At 38.1% G+C, this 17,774-nt stretch overlaps 1 protein-coding gene across 1 annotated transcript in view; it reads right to left on the bottom strand.

Moving 5' to 3' along the window:
• Positions 1 to 17,774, bottom strand: part of LOC122797673 (leukocyte elastase inhibitor-like) — a 138,548-nt gene that overhangs the window by 50,121 nt on the left and 70,653 nt on the right. Inside the window, exon 2 of the mRNA XM_044066212.1 lies at positions 5,712 to 5,889. Coding sequence (XP_043922147.1) covers positions 5,712 to 5,879 — 168 coding nt within the window. The 5' untranslated portion in view covers positions 5,880 to 5,889. The remainder of the gene's footprint in view (positions 1 to 5,711; positions 5,890 to 17,774) is intronic.

Here is a 17,774-nt window from a genome sequence, read left to right as displayed (position 1 = left end):
CTCAAGAATTGCTTCTTGCTTGGTCGGGTCTGGTCTCAAGCCAGTACTGGTAAATAAATGACCTACATATGTAACTTCTGGAAGTCTGCATTTCCACTTCAGAGGATTGAGCTTCAAGTTTATGTCACATGCTCTGTCTAGAACTTTCTTTAGATTTCTGTCATGCTCTGCTTCACCGCTGCCTCCAACCAATAAATCATCTATTATTGTGGCACAAGGATAACCCGAAAAAAGTTGTTCCATTGCAAGCTGGAAGACTTCACTTGCAGAATTTATTCCAAATGGCATCCTTAGAAATCTGTATCAGTCAAAGAGAGTACCAAAAGTGGTTAGAAATGAGGGTTTCTAATCAAGCATCCCTTGCCAAAATGAACTCTTTGCATACAAAACAAAAAAACACTGGAATTTGGTATTAGAGCAGCGACCTCTGAGTGTGCGCATTGGATGATATGGTCTTTTCAATGCTTTATTCAAATCTCTTGGGTCAATGCACATTCCGATTTTGTCTCACCCTTTGTTGTGAGCTGCTACCAAAGACTATACCCATTCAGTTGGTTGTGTAACTGGATAAATTACACCTTGCTGTACCATTTTATCCAGCTGTGCCTTAAATTTGCCTTGCATAGCTATCGGAACTCTTCTTTCTGGTCTGAATACTGGAGCGACCTCTCGGTCTAACTTCATGGAATATATTACTGGAAGTTTGCCCAACCTATCATCGAAAACATCAGCATATTCTGAGAAAATGTATTCAGAAAATGTTGAACTAGGAGATGCACTTATGTGATTAGCTTCTTTGGTAAAAAAAAAGCGGATTCATTATCAAACTATCCTTGAGACCCAGTAAAGACTGTGCTGGTCATCTGACCACATAGAATAACAAGTTATAACAGTTCTTGGCCAAATAACATGAAAGGATCACTTAGCCTTCGACCTGAATCTCTTCACCTCCACAAGCAACAAGTTTTGCACTACTGGTCACATTGAGTTGCTCATTAGTTCTCACTTTAGCAAATGTGTCTGCTGATATGACATTACACTTTGTTCCAGTGTCTACTTTAAGCTCTGTGGATTTACCATTGATCCAGACTGTGCAGAACACTTCACCTGTTACCAATAAATTCACTGCATCAACTCTTTCACATGATACACCATCCACATAGAAAGCAGACTGCTGGGTCTCTACTTCATCAACCTGCTTTTGTGTGACCTTTCTTTACTGCTGTGTTAACTTTACACGATTTGCAAACTTTTTAGAAATGGTCCCATTTTTTTCACTTTTGACACTGCTGATCAAATGCTAATCATTTCTCTCTTTTAGACTCATGATTTGCACCACAACTGCGACAGTTAACAATAAAGCTGGACTTGGGTTTTGCTGATTCATGCCCGTACTGTACTGAGCATGCACCTCTAAACAAAATTGGCCTTAGAACTTGCTGGATAACTATGTGGTTTCCTTAATGAGCCATCAGGGGTTGTGGCTGCCATGTGCTTAGTAGGCCTACTTCTTTTGCCATGTGTTGTATGAGGAATACATTTGCTCTGGAGCCTGCTGAAACCATGCTCGTCACTTGCAAGCATAATTGTGTGTTTCTCTGTCACCTCATCAATTTGGCAAATCTCTATGGCTTTACTCAATGTTAAATCACAATCACGAAGCAAGATCTTTCTCACAGCAGCACTATTAATACCACATATGAGTCTGTCATCTTTTAATCCACCAAACCGACGCATTTTGACTTATTTCTCAGATCAGTTATGGCCGACGCATTTTGACTTATTTCTCAGATCAGTTATATCAGCTGCAAAAGTTTCCCATGGTTTCTGATCTCTTGTATAAAACAAAAGCCTCTCTAATGTAATGTTTGTCTGGGGGTTGCACATTTCTCTGAATTTGCACTTCAAACACTTGTGGTCTTCCCTTCACTCAGCCTGTACAACAATATGATAGTTTTCACCTTCTCCTTCATATACTGCTGGTGCACACACAAATGAACGCCATCTTTCTATGGCCTCTGACCCAACTAAGTTTAGCAAAATGAATGCCTTGCTGCATGCATCTTTATCTGAATATGCTGCTTGTTTAAAAATATCATACTCTTATTTTATTTAATATTTGTTAACTGGGAAAGTCGGACTTGGAATGAAGCAAATTTCCAGCAGAGGCCCAGGGAGAAACAGTCCAGATGCACGTCTTTTAATGTGGGAAAAAACAGAGTACCTGGAGGAAACCAACACAAATGCAGGGAGGACATGCAGACTCCGCACAGAAGGCAACCCGGCTGAGAATCGAACCAGAGAACCTCTTGTTGTGAGGTGACAAAATTACTGCTGCACCACTGCACCGTCCACTCTTTACATTACTCTTGCTCAAATATTCTCCAATTCTCTGCAATATTCTGATCAAATACAAGTAGTAAGGGCTTTCAAAATCCATTTGCCATATTAACACATACCATTGAAGGGTTTTGCATATAAGCAGAAACACATACACGTATGCCAGTACTTGTTAACTTTGCTCAACAGCACGAGCCTCTGTACAACTGAACTTTGTAAAATAAGCTTAATATGCTTCTGTCGGGCACTGTAATATTCTTGAAATTACTGTATTGCACAAAATCACCTCATCAGTATAGGAAACACATCAAATAACTGCAAGATGAAATCATCTGTGTAACTGGACTTTGCAAAATAAGTTTCTAGGGCAGTGTAATACTTTTGAATTTACTGTAATGCTAAAGTAATTTACCATCATTTTAAGAAGCACTTCAAATAACTGTACGATGCAAATGAAGTGCGTAGGAGAAGCTCAGACAGAGTCAAGAACATTTTAAAGTAATGCCATTTTGTGAATAAACTGTAAGCAACACACAAGCTTCCCCAAAATGGTGGTACCTTTTTAGGCAATTCTCTACAGTGCAAGAAACTCTGTGATGGCAGCACTTTGCGAATAGACACACCAGCACAAGAAACGTTTTGAAATGGCTGTACTTTTACTACAATTTACAAAATAGTTACACTTTGCACACAACTCTTCGAAATACATGCATAGTAATAAGCACAAACTGTAAGCACTTTTACACACTTTGAGACACTTCAAATAACTTTAGTTATGCCCTTGACACAATACGAAGTCATAGTTATGACAAAGCACAGCACTTTGCCAAAAAACATGCAGTCGCCTTGCTTTATTTTTGCTTAACGTGCCCTTTTTGTCCTCGTTATATTTGTTTTGCTCATTTAATCTCCTTTCATGCCCACTGTACTGTTCTTGTGCTCGTTTTACTCTAAACATGCCTGGTTTGCCTTTAAACAAACATACTCATTTTACTTTTTTGTTAATCGTTTCATCAAATATCTTTAAAATTTCCCTTAGTTAGTAAACCTTTTGTACCTCCTGCTTGTTTAATAATGAATTTTGTGCTCATACACTGCCCAGTTTTATCCTTTTTATGAAACGGGTAGTTTATGAGTATTCTCATTTCCTTTGCTTATTTTCTGGCTCTTTTTCTTGCTCGTCTCTCTTGGTTTACCTTCTGTCATCTCTGCACCTCATGGCTCCGAATCTTATTCTCTGCAATCCTGGTTCTGACACCATGTTGCTCTATTAAGGACACAACTGAAGAGTCTTTGTGGGTTCTGTTCAAGCAGCTTTATTTTATACAAACACACCATGATAGAGGTTTACTGACTAAGTAACTTATATGCAAACTAACTGCTGGAGTCGTGCATACTTACTCCCTGGATGTATTCTCAAAATGGCACATGCTTGATATTTATACGTGCACTCAGTCTTTGATGTGCTTCTTAAAGATACAGCACATAGCACATGCTCTCTGATCTACAATTGTTAAAATGTTTTCTAATAATTTGGAGCATTTCTCCCCGGGCCTCCTTTGAAAACTCAGCTTCTACCCAGTCAGACTTTACCAGTAATCAAATGTCAATAAATAAATAAAATAATATGTAATAACTTACACAAGTGTTAGTAATAATGCAGACAACATATAGCATAGGCCAAGTATTTATGAAGAAGACTATTGTTGAATTTAAGATTCACACTATCCTGCTTCAGGATAAAATAATTGACTTGTAGACCATGCTGTGTAGCTTTAACATGTCATCTGCACGGTTTTGCATCACAACAGAAAAATGTGTGGATAGTGGTTATGTGATGTAGCATCACCTTACCTGCATATCTCATGTCTGGTAGAACATTTACTTGTAATGGATGTTGGAGTACCATCACTTTTGACTACCTTACCTGGTCATTGTTAATAAGGGATATGCATCTCTGGTAGTGCCATGCCAGATCTTCGGTGGAGTTTGGAATCGAGAGCACATCCCAGTGAATGGGTGTTTTTTATGTACCACTGTGGAAAGACAAGGAAACCCTGATTATGATCACTCGACTTTGCCAGTATAGGGATTAGTAGCTTGGAGCGTGGAAGGGTGAGTTTCATTTCAAAGATGTTTGGTAGGACCTGGCAACCAACCTCTGTCAGCATGTAGGGATCAAGCTGTTTGGGATGCCAACTCAGTATAGCCTCAACAATCTCAAGTGGAGGCAACCAGATGACGTGTAAGTGCTGAACCAGGCATGTCGTTTTTGCAACATATGCATCTTTACCAAATGTACCCAGAGAAAGAAACACACACTAGGTAACTCTGCTTATTGGATATTGGAACATATTTAATGTATTGCACAACCATTAAATGTGCAGTAAATATAAAGGCAAAGCATCACAGCATGTTATTGGCTTATTTTTGTACCATTAGTTAGGATATAACAAACCTACACTGTTTGCAAAAGTACAGAAATTGTTGGGAATGTGCTTGCATGCTATGCATTCAAACGGTTATGGATTGTGCTTATCTACGTATGTCTTGTGCTATCTACGTATGTCCTGTGCTGTGCCTAACAGGCAGTTAGGTCTAAGAGTGCTATATACACGTCTTTATAAAATAAAGTAAGGCTCCTAAGATTAGTGTGCATAGCTTAGGAGCATGAAAACAAGGAGAAGGAATCCTTACTTGGGTTTATGTCAGGTGTGGTTTAAACTGAGCCAAAACTTTACAGCCTCTGCTGGTGTTAGAGCAACTGATGGGTTTTCCTTCCATGCCTTTATGCAGTATCATATCCGTATACGTTTCCTTCTCTTGCCAATGTTCCTTCAAATCTCTGCTGGAAATAGACCTGGAATGGTGGGAGAAAAGTTGTTTCTCTACCAGGAAGGCCTCAAGGATTTTACGATACAGGCAGTAAAAAGCTTTGTTAAATCTTACAGGGCAAGTCACAATGATATGCTTTGTGCCTAAACAAAAGTGAAATGACTGCAAGCCTTTGGCAGAAATCAGTCTTCTGTAACAGCACCTCAACACATGCTGAAGCCTGAATAAACACCAACAAAACAAGAAAGTAGTGTAAACTCCAAATTTTAAACGTATGCTAGATATGTGACTGATGTGACTTCTGACCAGTTTTGCAGTGGAAAACAAATGGAGTTGGGGAAAGGACCAGCCCAGAGGTGGCGTCATATGCATTTTGGAAGAAAAAAGTTGCACAATGGCTCTAGTAGCCAGGAGGCAAGTCTTGTATACCTTGTAGTAAGAGCGTCTTGATGCAAAACTTAAACAATGTCTTTAAAACTTAGAACTTACCAAAACCTAACAAAGTCTGTAAATTTTTAGCCAGGAAAATAACTTACCTTTGACATCTGTGCAGCAGTGTTACCTTTTGCTCCGAAGAGGACCATAGACAAAGATAATGACATACTGAGTGGGGAAATGAAGATGTTGCCGCCTTTCTTTTCCTCAATTATCTTCTTGTACATCTCCAAAGCAAAGGTGGTGTTTGCCTCATAAAGAGCAGCCATTGTTCTAAACCTAGTTGAAAACGAGAGATCTGTTAAATATGCAACCTTAACACTAATGTGAATACAATGCAAGGCAAAAAAAGCCTCCCCCGGACACAGATATTTCTTGTGGAAACTGTGAAATTTTATATAAATGTTATTTTTTTGTCCGTTGCTTCTGACATTTTTAAGCTTTGGTTAAATCAAAGAATTGTAACAAAAGAAATAAAAGATAATTAACTAATTGTCAGAATGCCCTCATTTTGTCACCTAACAGTAGATCTTCAAGCAAAGGACACTGCAGCAGTGATCTGCAACATCTGGGTTTACCTATTACTGAAGTAGCTTTGGTCTGGCTATTCCTTTCTTCTATCTAAAGGCTAATGCCAGTCTTATGCCAACACGGATACAGACAGCAGGTGGTGACAGGATTCCCATATGTAGAAACCACTGCAATATACCCCTTTCAGTTAAAGTCCTTCCAACTCATCTGATTCAGGCCTTGTAACAAAATGGCAAGTACTAAGGATGTTCTTTCCCTTTTTTTTTAGCGGTTAAAATTATTTTTGCAATTCTTATATTCACATTCTGTTATCAATTTAAGCCATTTGTTTCTATCAGTTTAATCTTTTTTTCACTGTTATCCTATAAACATCTCTGTCAAGTGTTTTAAGCTTTTATTTTGAAAGCTTCCAGTTAATAGCTTCATTGTATTTTTGCTGTTTATACAGCCTAGCGGTTAGCAAAAAACAGTATTCAAGTCTAAAATACCACCTAGTTCATAAGGTTTGAGTGCATGGAGTCTCTTTAGAAGTATAAATTTTATTGGCTGTTGAGGTATGACATGTTTTTTTTTTTTTTTTTTTTTGAATCTCCGGCACTGGTTTTAATTCTGGTGTTCATGTATGTATAAACATGAAGACGAAGCCGCCAACGTCAACGTCAAAACACTATTACAAGGCAAAGCTTTTGGGTAAAACCACCCTTTCTCAATGCTAATACTCTTACACAAAACATAAAACACTTAAATAAGAGCAGTTAAGCATCACATGACCACAGCCAGCATATCACATGATGCTATTAATTAAAATTGTAAAACAATAGGATCTGTGCAAATACAATTCTAAAGATTCTGTTGTTGTATTCTTACTAGAATAGGTTTAATGTTTACACAATTATTGAGACCAGGTTCAAAATCTGCCTGCAGTCTAATAATCCATTCATATTCTTTATTCTCAAGAATCTAAAACAATGTTCTAAACCATTACACATAACATGTTTACTCATGTTATGTGCACTGGTTTAGAACATTGCTTTAGATTTAGGGTAATAGATGTGGTAATTAAAGGGATCAGAGGGGGTGATATAAATAATTTTCTTGAGAAGAAATGGAACTTGGGTTGTTGATTTTATTGAAATGATCCACTGTAGACCCCAGCACTCAAGCCGCCAACTGTTCTCTTCCAATACCCACTAAATACAAATAACACATTATACTGTATTTCCCTCCACAAAACCAAAAACCCTTCAACTTCTTTAGCTTTTGAATCCTTGCACAGACAACAATTAATCTACCTATTCAATACAAACAGTTTTGCACGAGCATGTCTAAACTTAAGCTACTAATACCCATTTACATTATCTGTACACTTTGATGACCTTAATGTCCAGTGCTTAACAGCTGGACTGCTTTCCCTTATGTTGACAGCCTCTTAGTACTTGGTGGCGTCAAGCAGTGTAGGAACTGAAAAGGAACTCTACACAAATGATCCTAGATGTGTCTAACTCTCACAGTTAACTAATGTGAAGGCATCCATCACACCTAAAAACATCAACACTGATCATAAACAAACACCTTCACCTAAAACTTCACTACAATCTCAAACACATTAAAATGTCACATGTTGAGGTCTACCAAAGTCTCCTAGATTTGGCAAGGATATGACCCAGTGGAAATTCTTCAACTTAACATCCCCCTGTACACCTACAGCATTACATCACTAAGAATCATATTACTCCCAGTTTTGTACCCCTAAACATTAAACAGTAATGTCATAATGACTGGTGACTCTTCTGTTAGGCATACAGATTCTCCACTCACAAGCAGAACAAAGATGGAGTTACAGTCATCCGCTTCTTAGTGCCAGGATCTCTGCCTTTGCAAGGGCCCTAAAGACCTTTTCCAGGGAAAATATGATTATGACATGATGGTGAACCATGTGGGAGTGAATGACCTGTAAACAAAGCTCCACATTATATGATGAAAGACATGTCACAACTTTGCAGTGGAATCCTTCCTCCACCAGAAATGATGCCTAGGTAAAAAGAAAGGATAACTGGCTTCAATAAGTGGTTGAATAGTTGGCGTCATTTCAGGAGGGTCTTTTATGTGACAGCATAGGACAAGATGACTTACAATCCAACTTGTTTCACTAACAATGACCTGCACCTCTTGTTCAAAGGCTTCCACACATACCAGTCTATTTTATTTATTTGGCATTTGTTTACCAGGAAAGTCTGACTGGGCATGAATCCCATTTTCAGTGGAGGCCCGAGGAGAAAGCTCCAGCATACATGGTTCAATTAATAAATTACATAACATTAGCACATGAAATGAAGTAATAAATAGCAGAATCAACATACATGATTAACAAAGTCAAATCAGAAAATCATACAGTGAATATTAAACAGCCATAAGATATTGAACACTTGGAAAAGTACGATCAACAGTGATAACCAATGGTAAAGATGTTAAGCATTTTAAATATGGGCAAAATAATAAGTCAAAGGAAAGATTTTGCAGCTGAGGGGGAGATTAGAAAATAGAGAACTAAGAGAGATGTAACTGGTGCTTTGGCTAATAAGAAAAGGGAAAAATGGAAAGGGGAAAAGAGCAAGGGAAAAGGAAGGAGTAACAGGTAGTGTCAGCTTGGTGTAAGACATGTACAGAGCCAGGAGTCGAGAAATCTCTTTACACATTGCTTGAATACGTGACTACATGGCATTGCTCTAATATCTGTAGGAACACTTTTCCAGACCTTGGCTACTGAGTAGGAATATAGGCAGTGACCAATACATATTTTGGGTTTATGGATTTCAACGAGGTGTTTCTCAGATGAGTGAAGAGGGCAATTAGGGAGAGAATGGTTAAAAATGCTGCTGATTGCTGGCAGATGAGGATTTGTATACCATTTTATGAGCAAGGAGGAGTTGGGTGACCTTGAGGTAATGAGGCAACGCAAGCCATTTTAAATATCGGAGGGTGGAGCAGTAGAGGGAGTTGTATTGCTGTCTGGCTTCAAATCCAGCTACTTTGTTATAGCATAGCTCAAGTGTTGATCTTGGGGAGATCTGAATGTTGATGAAAATGAGTGAGGCATACAGTAGTGAAGGAAGGAGGTAGGAGGTATGTATTGGCTACTGTAACTCTTGAGGAGTTGGTAAGGAGTCTTTGATCTGTAGAATATGCCCAGTTTTTGATGTGTTGTTTTTATGCACTTTTGAATATGAAGATCAAATTTCAGTTGATCATCTATTAATGTACCAAGTAACTTTATGTGAGGTACAACTTCAATTTCAGTATTATTGAGAGAGGATATTTTAACATGTCTTATATGTGTTTGGGATTTGGGGAGAAATAAGAGCAGTTTTGTTTTATTTGGATTTAGGAAAAGCTGATCATCACTAAACCAGTCTTCAATAGAGTTGAAAGCCTACTGAGTGATAGACTGTAACTAGAAGGACTACTAGAGAAGCAAATGACAGTGGAATCATCTGCATATTATACAAGTGCAGCTTGTTGGGAGATATATACATGTTAAAAAGGAGAGTGCAAAGTATGGAGCCTTCTGACACCTGCACTAACTAGAAAAAAAGATGAGCGAGTAGAGAGCCATTTAATTGACTGTAGCCAGTTAGATCGGTAGCTAGAGAAACAAGTGACTGTTGTACCGAAAAAGCCTAAAGCAGACATCTTTGAGAGTAGTTTGGTATGCAAGACTGTATCAAAAGCTTTAGAGAGATCTAAAAAGGGAGAAGAAACTAATTTATCTCTGGCTTTAATGATGTGGTTCAAAAAGGCAAAAAGGGTAGTTTTGCTATGATCTGGACAAAAGCCATGCTGGATAAAGTTTAATAGATGTTCTTGGAGTAAGTATTGTAAAATTTGTTTATGAATACGTTTTTCTAAGATCTTGGAAAGGGGACAAGATTGCAGTTGCCTAAAGTTTATTTCAATGATGTTTCTCCCTTTATGAAGAGGAATGATGTAAATTTTTTCCCAGAGTGATGGGACATATGACTCATGAATGGATCGATCAATCAAGATAGAGACTGGGTAGGCAATAGAGGGGGCAGCAATCTTTAGACATTCATATGGGAAGGTTGTCTACAGAGGGTGAGGAAGGCTTAAGATTGCATAATAATATCTTTTTTTACATAGGAAGTAGAGACAGATTTTAAGTTAAAAATTACATTGTCAGAGCTTTGAAGTTTATCAGGGGTGTCAGTATTCTGTAAGGAGTTTTGGGTGAGGGTGGCTGTCGAGTCTATAAATTGGGAGTTAGAAACTGCTTCTAAATTTAAAGGTGAGATGTCTGGACAAGGGTTATGGGCACTAGGAGTTCTGGGTTGTAACATTTTCTTGATAGCGGACCAGAATTTTGGGGGGTTGTGGTTTTGGTTATCCTATGGGTTGAAGTAACTTTTTTTTTGTCATGTTTTGAAGTTGTTTGTAGGTGTATTTTTGCCAGTTTCTCCAAACTTTTTCTTATACATTAACTGTCTACTAGAAGGTGATAGCCAGAGTGATTGGTTGAATTTAAAGTCTCTTTTCTTCTTACAGGAGCAAGGCTATTGAGAATGTCAAGAAATACTGTACTAATTTTAGAACATTATTATCCATTGTTGACTTCTGCAGTGGTGCAGCGGTAGTGTTGTTGCCTCACAGCAAGAGGTTCTCCCGTTCGATTCTCGGCTGGAGTGCGGGAGTGCCTTCTGTGTGGAGTCTGCATATCCTCCCCGTGGTTATGTGGGCATTCGAAAGACATGCATAAATGGGCGTGTCTTAGTTGAAGGTTGAACGTCGAGCTGGCACCTCCGCGTTCGTGAAAATCTACTGCCAATCATTAGCAGACCGGAGTTCCACTGTGGCGACCCCTAACCAGGAAAAGCCGAAAAGACAACAACATTATCCAGTGTTGAAGAACACAGTATGGAACAATTAATGTTATTAAGGATGTCGTTAAAGATCCTGGAATTGAAATTTGAGAGGTTATGGCAGTCTTTATAAAGGTGCTGTTTGATATGATGAGTTGCTAGTCTCTGAACATAGGTTGGATGGCAAACACTTGAGGGAGTCTGAGAGGGTTTTTGAAGAGTTGTAAAGGTGTGGATTTGAGACTTGGATCCAATCCAGAGTAGTCTCAGTGTTATTAGCTTTGTTGAAGGTAATATGGGAAGTTAGGAGTTGTTTGAAACCATACAGATTGATACGAGTGGAAGGGTAGTCTGATGTGAAGGTGTGACAGTTAATACTGACATCACGAAAAATTATTTCATGTGAAATGAAACTAGGTACCCAGTGTAGGATGGCTTCCAGAATAGGGATGTTATTTCCTGGGGGAATATATAGGACAATCATACACAGTGTTTTATGCGCATTTAATTTACAATGAGAGACAAGGATCTCAGCAGAGAGGAATTTAGGTAGACAAACAGAAGGAGAAACAGAGATATAGTTAGAAAATATGATTGCTACACTACCATCTTTTTTATTTAAAATGTCAGAGCAGATGGATAGTAAAGCCAAGGGGAGAATTTCAGTGTCTTTTATATACTATTTGAGCCAAGTTTCTGTCAGAATAACATCTGGGGAGTAATGACTTGATCCATGAATGAAATTCAGAGACTTTGTTTACTATACTTTGAATATTCATGCATATGACTTACATTTTTAGCAGATGTTGTTACAGTAGAAGAGGGAGTGGGTGGAAAAGAGAGGCAATCAGGACCTGGGTTTGGGTGAACATCACCGTATATGAACTTTTTTACAGTATGCACACACTAGTGAGGGTTGATGCATGCTAGTACTTAATTTAAATTTTACCTTATATGGATTGGAAGAAGGGTTGAATTTTATATCCGAAAATGAGATGGGGGTAAGCCAAATAAGCTAGGAGCAATAGTGATGGTGAACAGTTGGCAAGTGACATAGGCAATGTGAGTAACGGTGGGGGATTGAGAAACAGGTGCAACAGGTATCATATAGCATATGTAAGGTATGACAGTAGTAGGAGAAGATGTGTAGGTAGAAATATGAGGAGCATATCTGATGTGCATTAGAAACAAGAGTCTTGAAGGCAATGATGGAGAACAGATGGTATATGTATATATACACAATTGCATTACAGAAATAAATACAAATAATAAAAAGAGAAATTAAAATAATTAGGCAGGAATTTGAATAGATATGTATAACATCGAAGCTGTAATACATACCACACACACACACATTATATATATATATACACACATACATATATATAAATGCTAAAGAGAAGGAGTGTAATAGGAGTCAATAGTGAGTGTAAACAATGAGATGGAAGCTGAGGAGTGCTGTGGAAAAGGGGTATAACTAGACAAGTGGAGTCTGAAGTGTGGAGATATGGATAGTATGATTTGAGTAGTGGTTGTTAGTGACTGATGAGGGGTAGTAGAATGATAGGTTGCTGGACAGGAAGAGAAGAAGTTATGCACAGGAAAAGGAGGGTTTTGGGGATAAGGTATGGGAGCAAAGTAAGTCAGAGTGAAGTGAGGGCAAATGGAGTGGGCTGCGCCAGTTGAAATAGCAAAGTAGTATGGAAGAAGAGAAAATAAGATGTCTTATGTGGTAGAAATAGTAAAAATGTAATGTCACTAGAAAAGTTGTTAGGAAAAACAGCAAGGTCACAAATAATAGCAGAAGGTGCAATGGTACAGAGTCATAGTAATTATATGCCTTAGAGTCCAGTTAATAGAGATTATACCAACATGCCAAATTGAAACCCCAATTTAGACTATATATAAAAAAGGACTCTCGACTCCAGAATTCTCAAAGTGGCTCACCTGTATCTGGAACATATCCATGTTTGCATAATTACAGAGACCTGGTATAAACATACAGAAAGCATTCCCTCTACGCCTGGATTTTACATCCAAGCATGTCTTCAGGCCTGACAGTAAATGCAGCAGTCTCCATATTTCTTAAAGATCACATCACATCCAGACATACTCCCAGAAACCCACAAACAAAATTCATAGACTCCAGATCACCATAAATAAGTCAAACTTCTAACATACAGCCTGATACATACATGTGTGTCCCCACATGTCCATGCTAGATTCCTTAAAGTATTTCATGATCTCCTTATTAACAAAATCACCATTATTTTGGGCAACTTTAGTTTCCCCAAAATTAACTACAGCACCTGTACCAGCAACTTCTGGGCATATCCTAACAAAATTCCTTTGGAAAAGATAGTTAATAAACCTACCATAGGATATGTTCTACATCCATTTCTCCTGACTACAACTTCTTAACGTATTATTTCCCTGGTCTCTTTCTCAGTTAAGTCAGTCAATTAACTTATGATACTTTCAAAAAATCTCTAAAGCACCTAAAGTCAACATCTTTAAATTTAAGGTAATCCAATGGGCAAATCTTATCTAATTATACGTTGAGAACTACAAATACACAGCACCAGCTCAGATGCTGAATCAGCAGTCGACTTCACAAAGGAATTCTATGCTTCCTTGGACAAATGCATAAGATCAGCAAAACCAGAGTAAACTACAATGGGGAATTCAAAAACAAACCACCTTGGCAGTTCAACATATACAGCCTTGACAATAAGAGGGTGAGATGATTTTTAAATTGTACAACATATCCAAAACTCCTTCTAGCACGGATAATATAAATACATCAACAGGGAGATGAAAAAAAATACTATTATGACTCTTAAAGCATTGCATCCAAGTGACGCCTCCAGGTGCATCTGCAGTTAACTCCTACTGACGCTTCCAAGCATCAAATATTGCTTGTTCATATTTGAATCAATAATTCCACGTACAAAAAGATTTCAACTTAAAGCTTGCACAATAGCAAACTCAACTGTGTTGATATCTGACCTCTGTCTAGGGCAGGTAAATAGATACAAGTTGTTGTTTTGATTATATTAATTTATACAGATATATTTTTCACATTCTTCTAAACATCTCAACAACTAATTAAACACAGACAGAACTCCTTAGCCTCATATGAAAGCTCTCAGCTAGATGAATAAAATACTGCTAACACTGTGTGTAACTAGAATGGTTGCAGACAAATTTTTGTTTACAAAATATTACAAATGTAATAGTTAATGTGTTTACTGTGACTTATAAAATTCAGTTTAAGACCTAGAACCTAAAGAATACTACCACTATAAAAATAGTTTGTGCTGAAGAGTTTTCAATTTGTACTTCTTTCATAATCCCTATGGTTTCAGAGACATGAATGTTTGAAATACAAGGACATAATTTGATTCTGTCAAAATGTTTAGGCTCTGCCCATTGGAAGTTAAAGTGCAAACTTCATGAGCTCCATTGGAGTGAATGAGTTAAAGCAATCCAGAAATTGTTAGTTTTGAAGTCATGGATAATTGCAAGTCCTTTGCCTGCATACGGAATCTATGGAGCAAATTGCAATACCAAACAATGTTGACAGCTAACTACAGAACAATGCCAAACAATGTTGAGAGCTTTCCTCAACAGGACTAACCAATCTGATCCATAGCACATCACCAATATATTAGCAAAACAAGTTTAGTTCAAACTGTAACCCTGCCATGTCTACTCAAACGCTACATAGCCTGACGTCCCTTATATTCCATAATCAAAGACCATCCTCTAAAACCCAAAAATATTTCCTTCATGGGACCTGACAGCCTACCTTGTTATTTAATAAACAGCTCAAAATATTCACTCCACAAACCACTCTCCAAATTGTTTAACCTAAGCTTAGCCACAGGATTGGTTTCTCAATTATGGCACTCAGCAGAAGTGATACTCCTCTACAAAGATGACCTTACCATGGACCTAATAATTACCCATTAATCTATAGACTCATCAGCATTACAAGCTGATCTGCAAAGCTATGGAGTGTACCATAACTGATCTCATACATTATTATATCAAAACTGTCACTGGGTTAGAATCTTAATAGTTTGCCTTCAAAATGGTGGGATTACCTTTCAAATCTAGTTTACTTTGAGAGAGTCACGCAAGATGAGAGTAGTCATGCTGTTCACACAGCATATCTTTACCCAACAATAACACCCCATGCAGGCATTGTAGGCAAGTTTGTGCTTTAAATGTTATGTTACAAGATGGAGAATAACGTGACTAAAAGAACACACACAACTCATGTGGCAGTTGTCTCACCTGGAAGTAATCAGTGGACCCCCCACCCCAGGGTTCTGTATTGAGACTCCTCCTTTTCAGCATTTCTCAAATCTCCAAACTGAGAACTAGGACTTTGTTCACCAAAGCCTGCGGATGACTGAAAACAGGATGTTATTGTCAAGACCCCTCTGACACCTTTACCCTTAAGCAAGAACTTACCCTAACTAATACATGGAGTTCTAAAAAAGTGTGGAAAAAGTGCAATATTTTATCTGGCAAACAACCCCTATTGTTAATATCGTCTATACTATATGTTGAGAATATGCTCTACTAATGACCCCTATTGTTAATATCGTCTATACTATATGTTGAGAATATGCTCTACTAATGAAATAAAATGTAATCAGGGACTTGTGTTGATACTCTCCTTTGCTCATCATATGGCAACTGCAGTCCAAAACCTTTCTACTCAGCACATTTAATTACCAATGCTGTGGTGGTGCTGCGGTAGCGCTGTCGCCTGACAGTAAGACGTTGTCCTGTTTGATTCTCAGCTAGAGCGTCTTCTGTCTGGAGACATGTGTGAATGGGCGTACCTTCGTTGAAGGTTGTGCGTCAGGGCTGGCAACTCGGCACGTAAAAATCTACTGCCAATCATTAGCGGACCAGAGTTCCACTGTGGCAACCCCTAACCGGGAAAAGCCGAAAGACACAACAACAACAACAACAACAACCTACACCACCCAGATATAAAGATCACAGCATTCTCTTACAGTCACTAATTACACTAATTACAGAGTACAGTTCCCCCTTCAGGATACACCTTACAGAAGCCCTAGATGTTCCTAACTAAGATTTCAGGCTTAAAGATTTAGAGCTACCAAGACAGGTTAGAAGCTCTGACTATTTACTAATAAGTATCATAAAGACTCTTAGGGGAGATCTTTGACTTGTCTTCTGCACCAGGATGTTGTGGTCTTTGATCCTTCAGTCTTTGATCCCTCAGTCACCATTTCATTACTTACCACCCATTTAGCAAGTACTGTCCAACTTTTTTTTTTGTTTTTACTTCCCATTCATGCCTTTATAAGGATCTGTACCAGTCCCTGAATTTATCTGTGCAAAAATATGTGCAGAATCTTTAATGTTTAGATTCATGACACAAGCCTCTATCTGTATGACCAGGGAGAAATAAACAAAAAATGATTGAAAGATCTCCATTCCCACTATTCTGTGGCAATGATATTTGGCCATGATATTTTTCCTATTAAAGTTCTATCTACCCTAGAGAAGTAAAACCTTGGGGGAAAAGATGGTACTTTTAACAAGTGCCACTCCTAGCACTTGTAATATACATATACCAATGTCATGAGCCTACAATACATACATGTAGCAATGTCAAAAGTCTACAGTACATACAAAAAAATCCAGTGGCGGGAATCACTAGATAGTCTTGTACCCCCAACTGTCATAGACATCTCTAGCCGAGTTCCAGTCACCAACTACTGAACAACTCCTCAAGAAAAGCTATATTCTTTACAAAAACCTGCCATACTTCCAACTGAAACACTCCTGGGGGATTGTGAATGCATGCAAGTACAGCCGCATTTGCACAGCTGTAAACTAAGTCACAATTCATTTGGTTGTAGACATAATGTTATCTATCACAAACACTCTAAGACTGCTTAGCCTTGTAGACACCCATGTATATGGGTGCAAAAATAAGGTTTACTACACAAACAGTATGTGGGAGTTTGCTCCCCCTTTAAATGCTTTTATTTTAGGTTTTACCAATGCAATGCAGTTTAAATTTCTGGATCATTTGCTTTATGTCCTCAGGCATCATATGAAACATGACCTCCCAATTTATAATGACCAAAAAAACACCATTATCCTTTGATGGTCCCAATAACTTGTTTACAACACACCTTCCTTGTAGATCTGTCAGCTTTTCTTCAAGCTAGAAAGGGCACCCTCAGTACAACATTAGGATGAACAATCCCCTTTTTTCCTCCTGGCCAGGAAGCAACATACCCTACCCTGCATCCTTAGACGTTTTACATTCTCTCTCTATGAAGTATACTTCTGGAAGACCTGTCACTTGACTTGAGGTCAGTAATGTTTAATACAGGTAAAGGCTGTTTTTTGCCTAGACAGGTCAGGCTAAACATGTTCCAAAATTACACAGAAAAAATCAAATGTTTCCAAAAATGAAACAGGAATTGTAATATAGTTGTGATTAACTTAAAAGGCCAGACCTCCCCTGGAGCTGCGATACCTTCAGCCTAATTGTTTACCAAATACTTGTGATTCCAGAAACCATTTTGTACACTTCAAAACCTCCTTCAAATAGACAGGCATTAGGAATAAAGAAAATCAATTAAAGGCAATGTTTGTAGCAAGAAAAGTAACCCATAGGTTCAGTGTTGGTGCATAGGGCCATATTAACAATAAAATTACTATGTAATACATCACAGCTAAAAATTAAAAATATAA

The sequence above is a fragment of the Protopterus annectens genome, chromosome 3.part1 (assembly GCF_019279795.1).
Source record: "Protopterus annectens isolate FY-2018-M chromosome 3.part1, PAN1.0, whole genome shotgun sequence".
NCBI lineage: Eukaryota > Metazoa > Chordata > Ceratodontiformes > Protopteridae > Protopterus > Protopterus annectens.
This window is presented reverse-complemented; position numbering and strand designations above follow the sequence as displayed.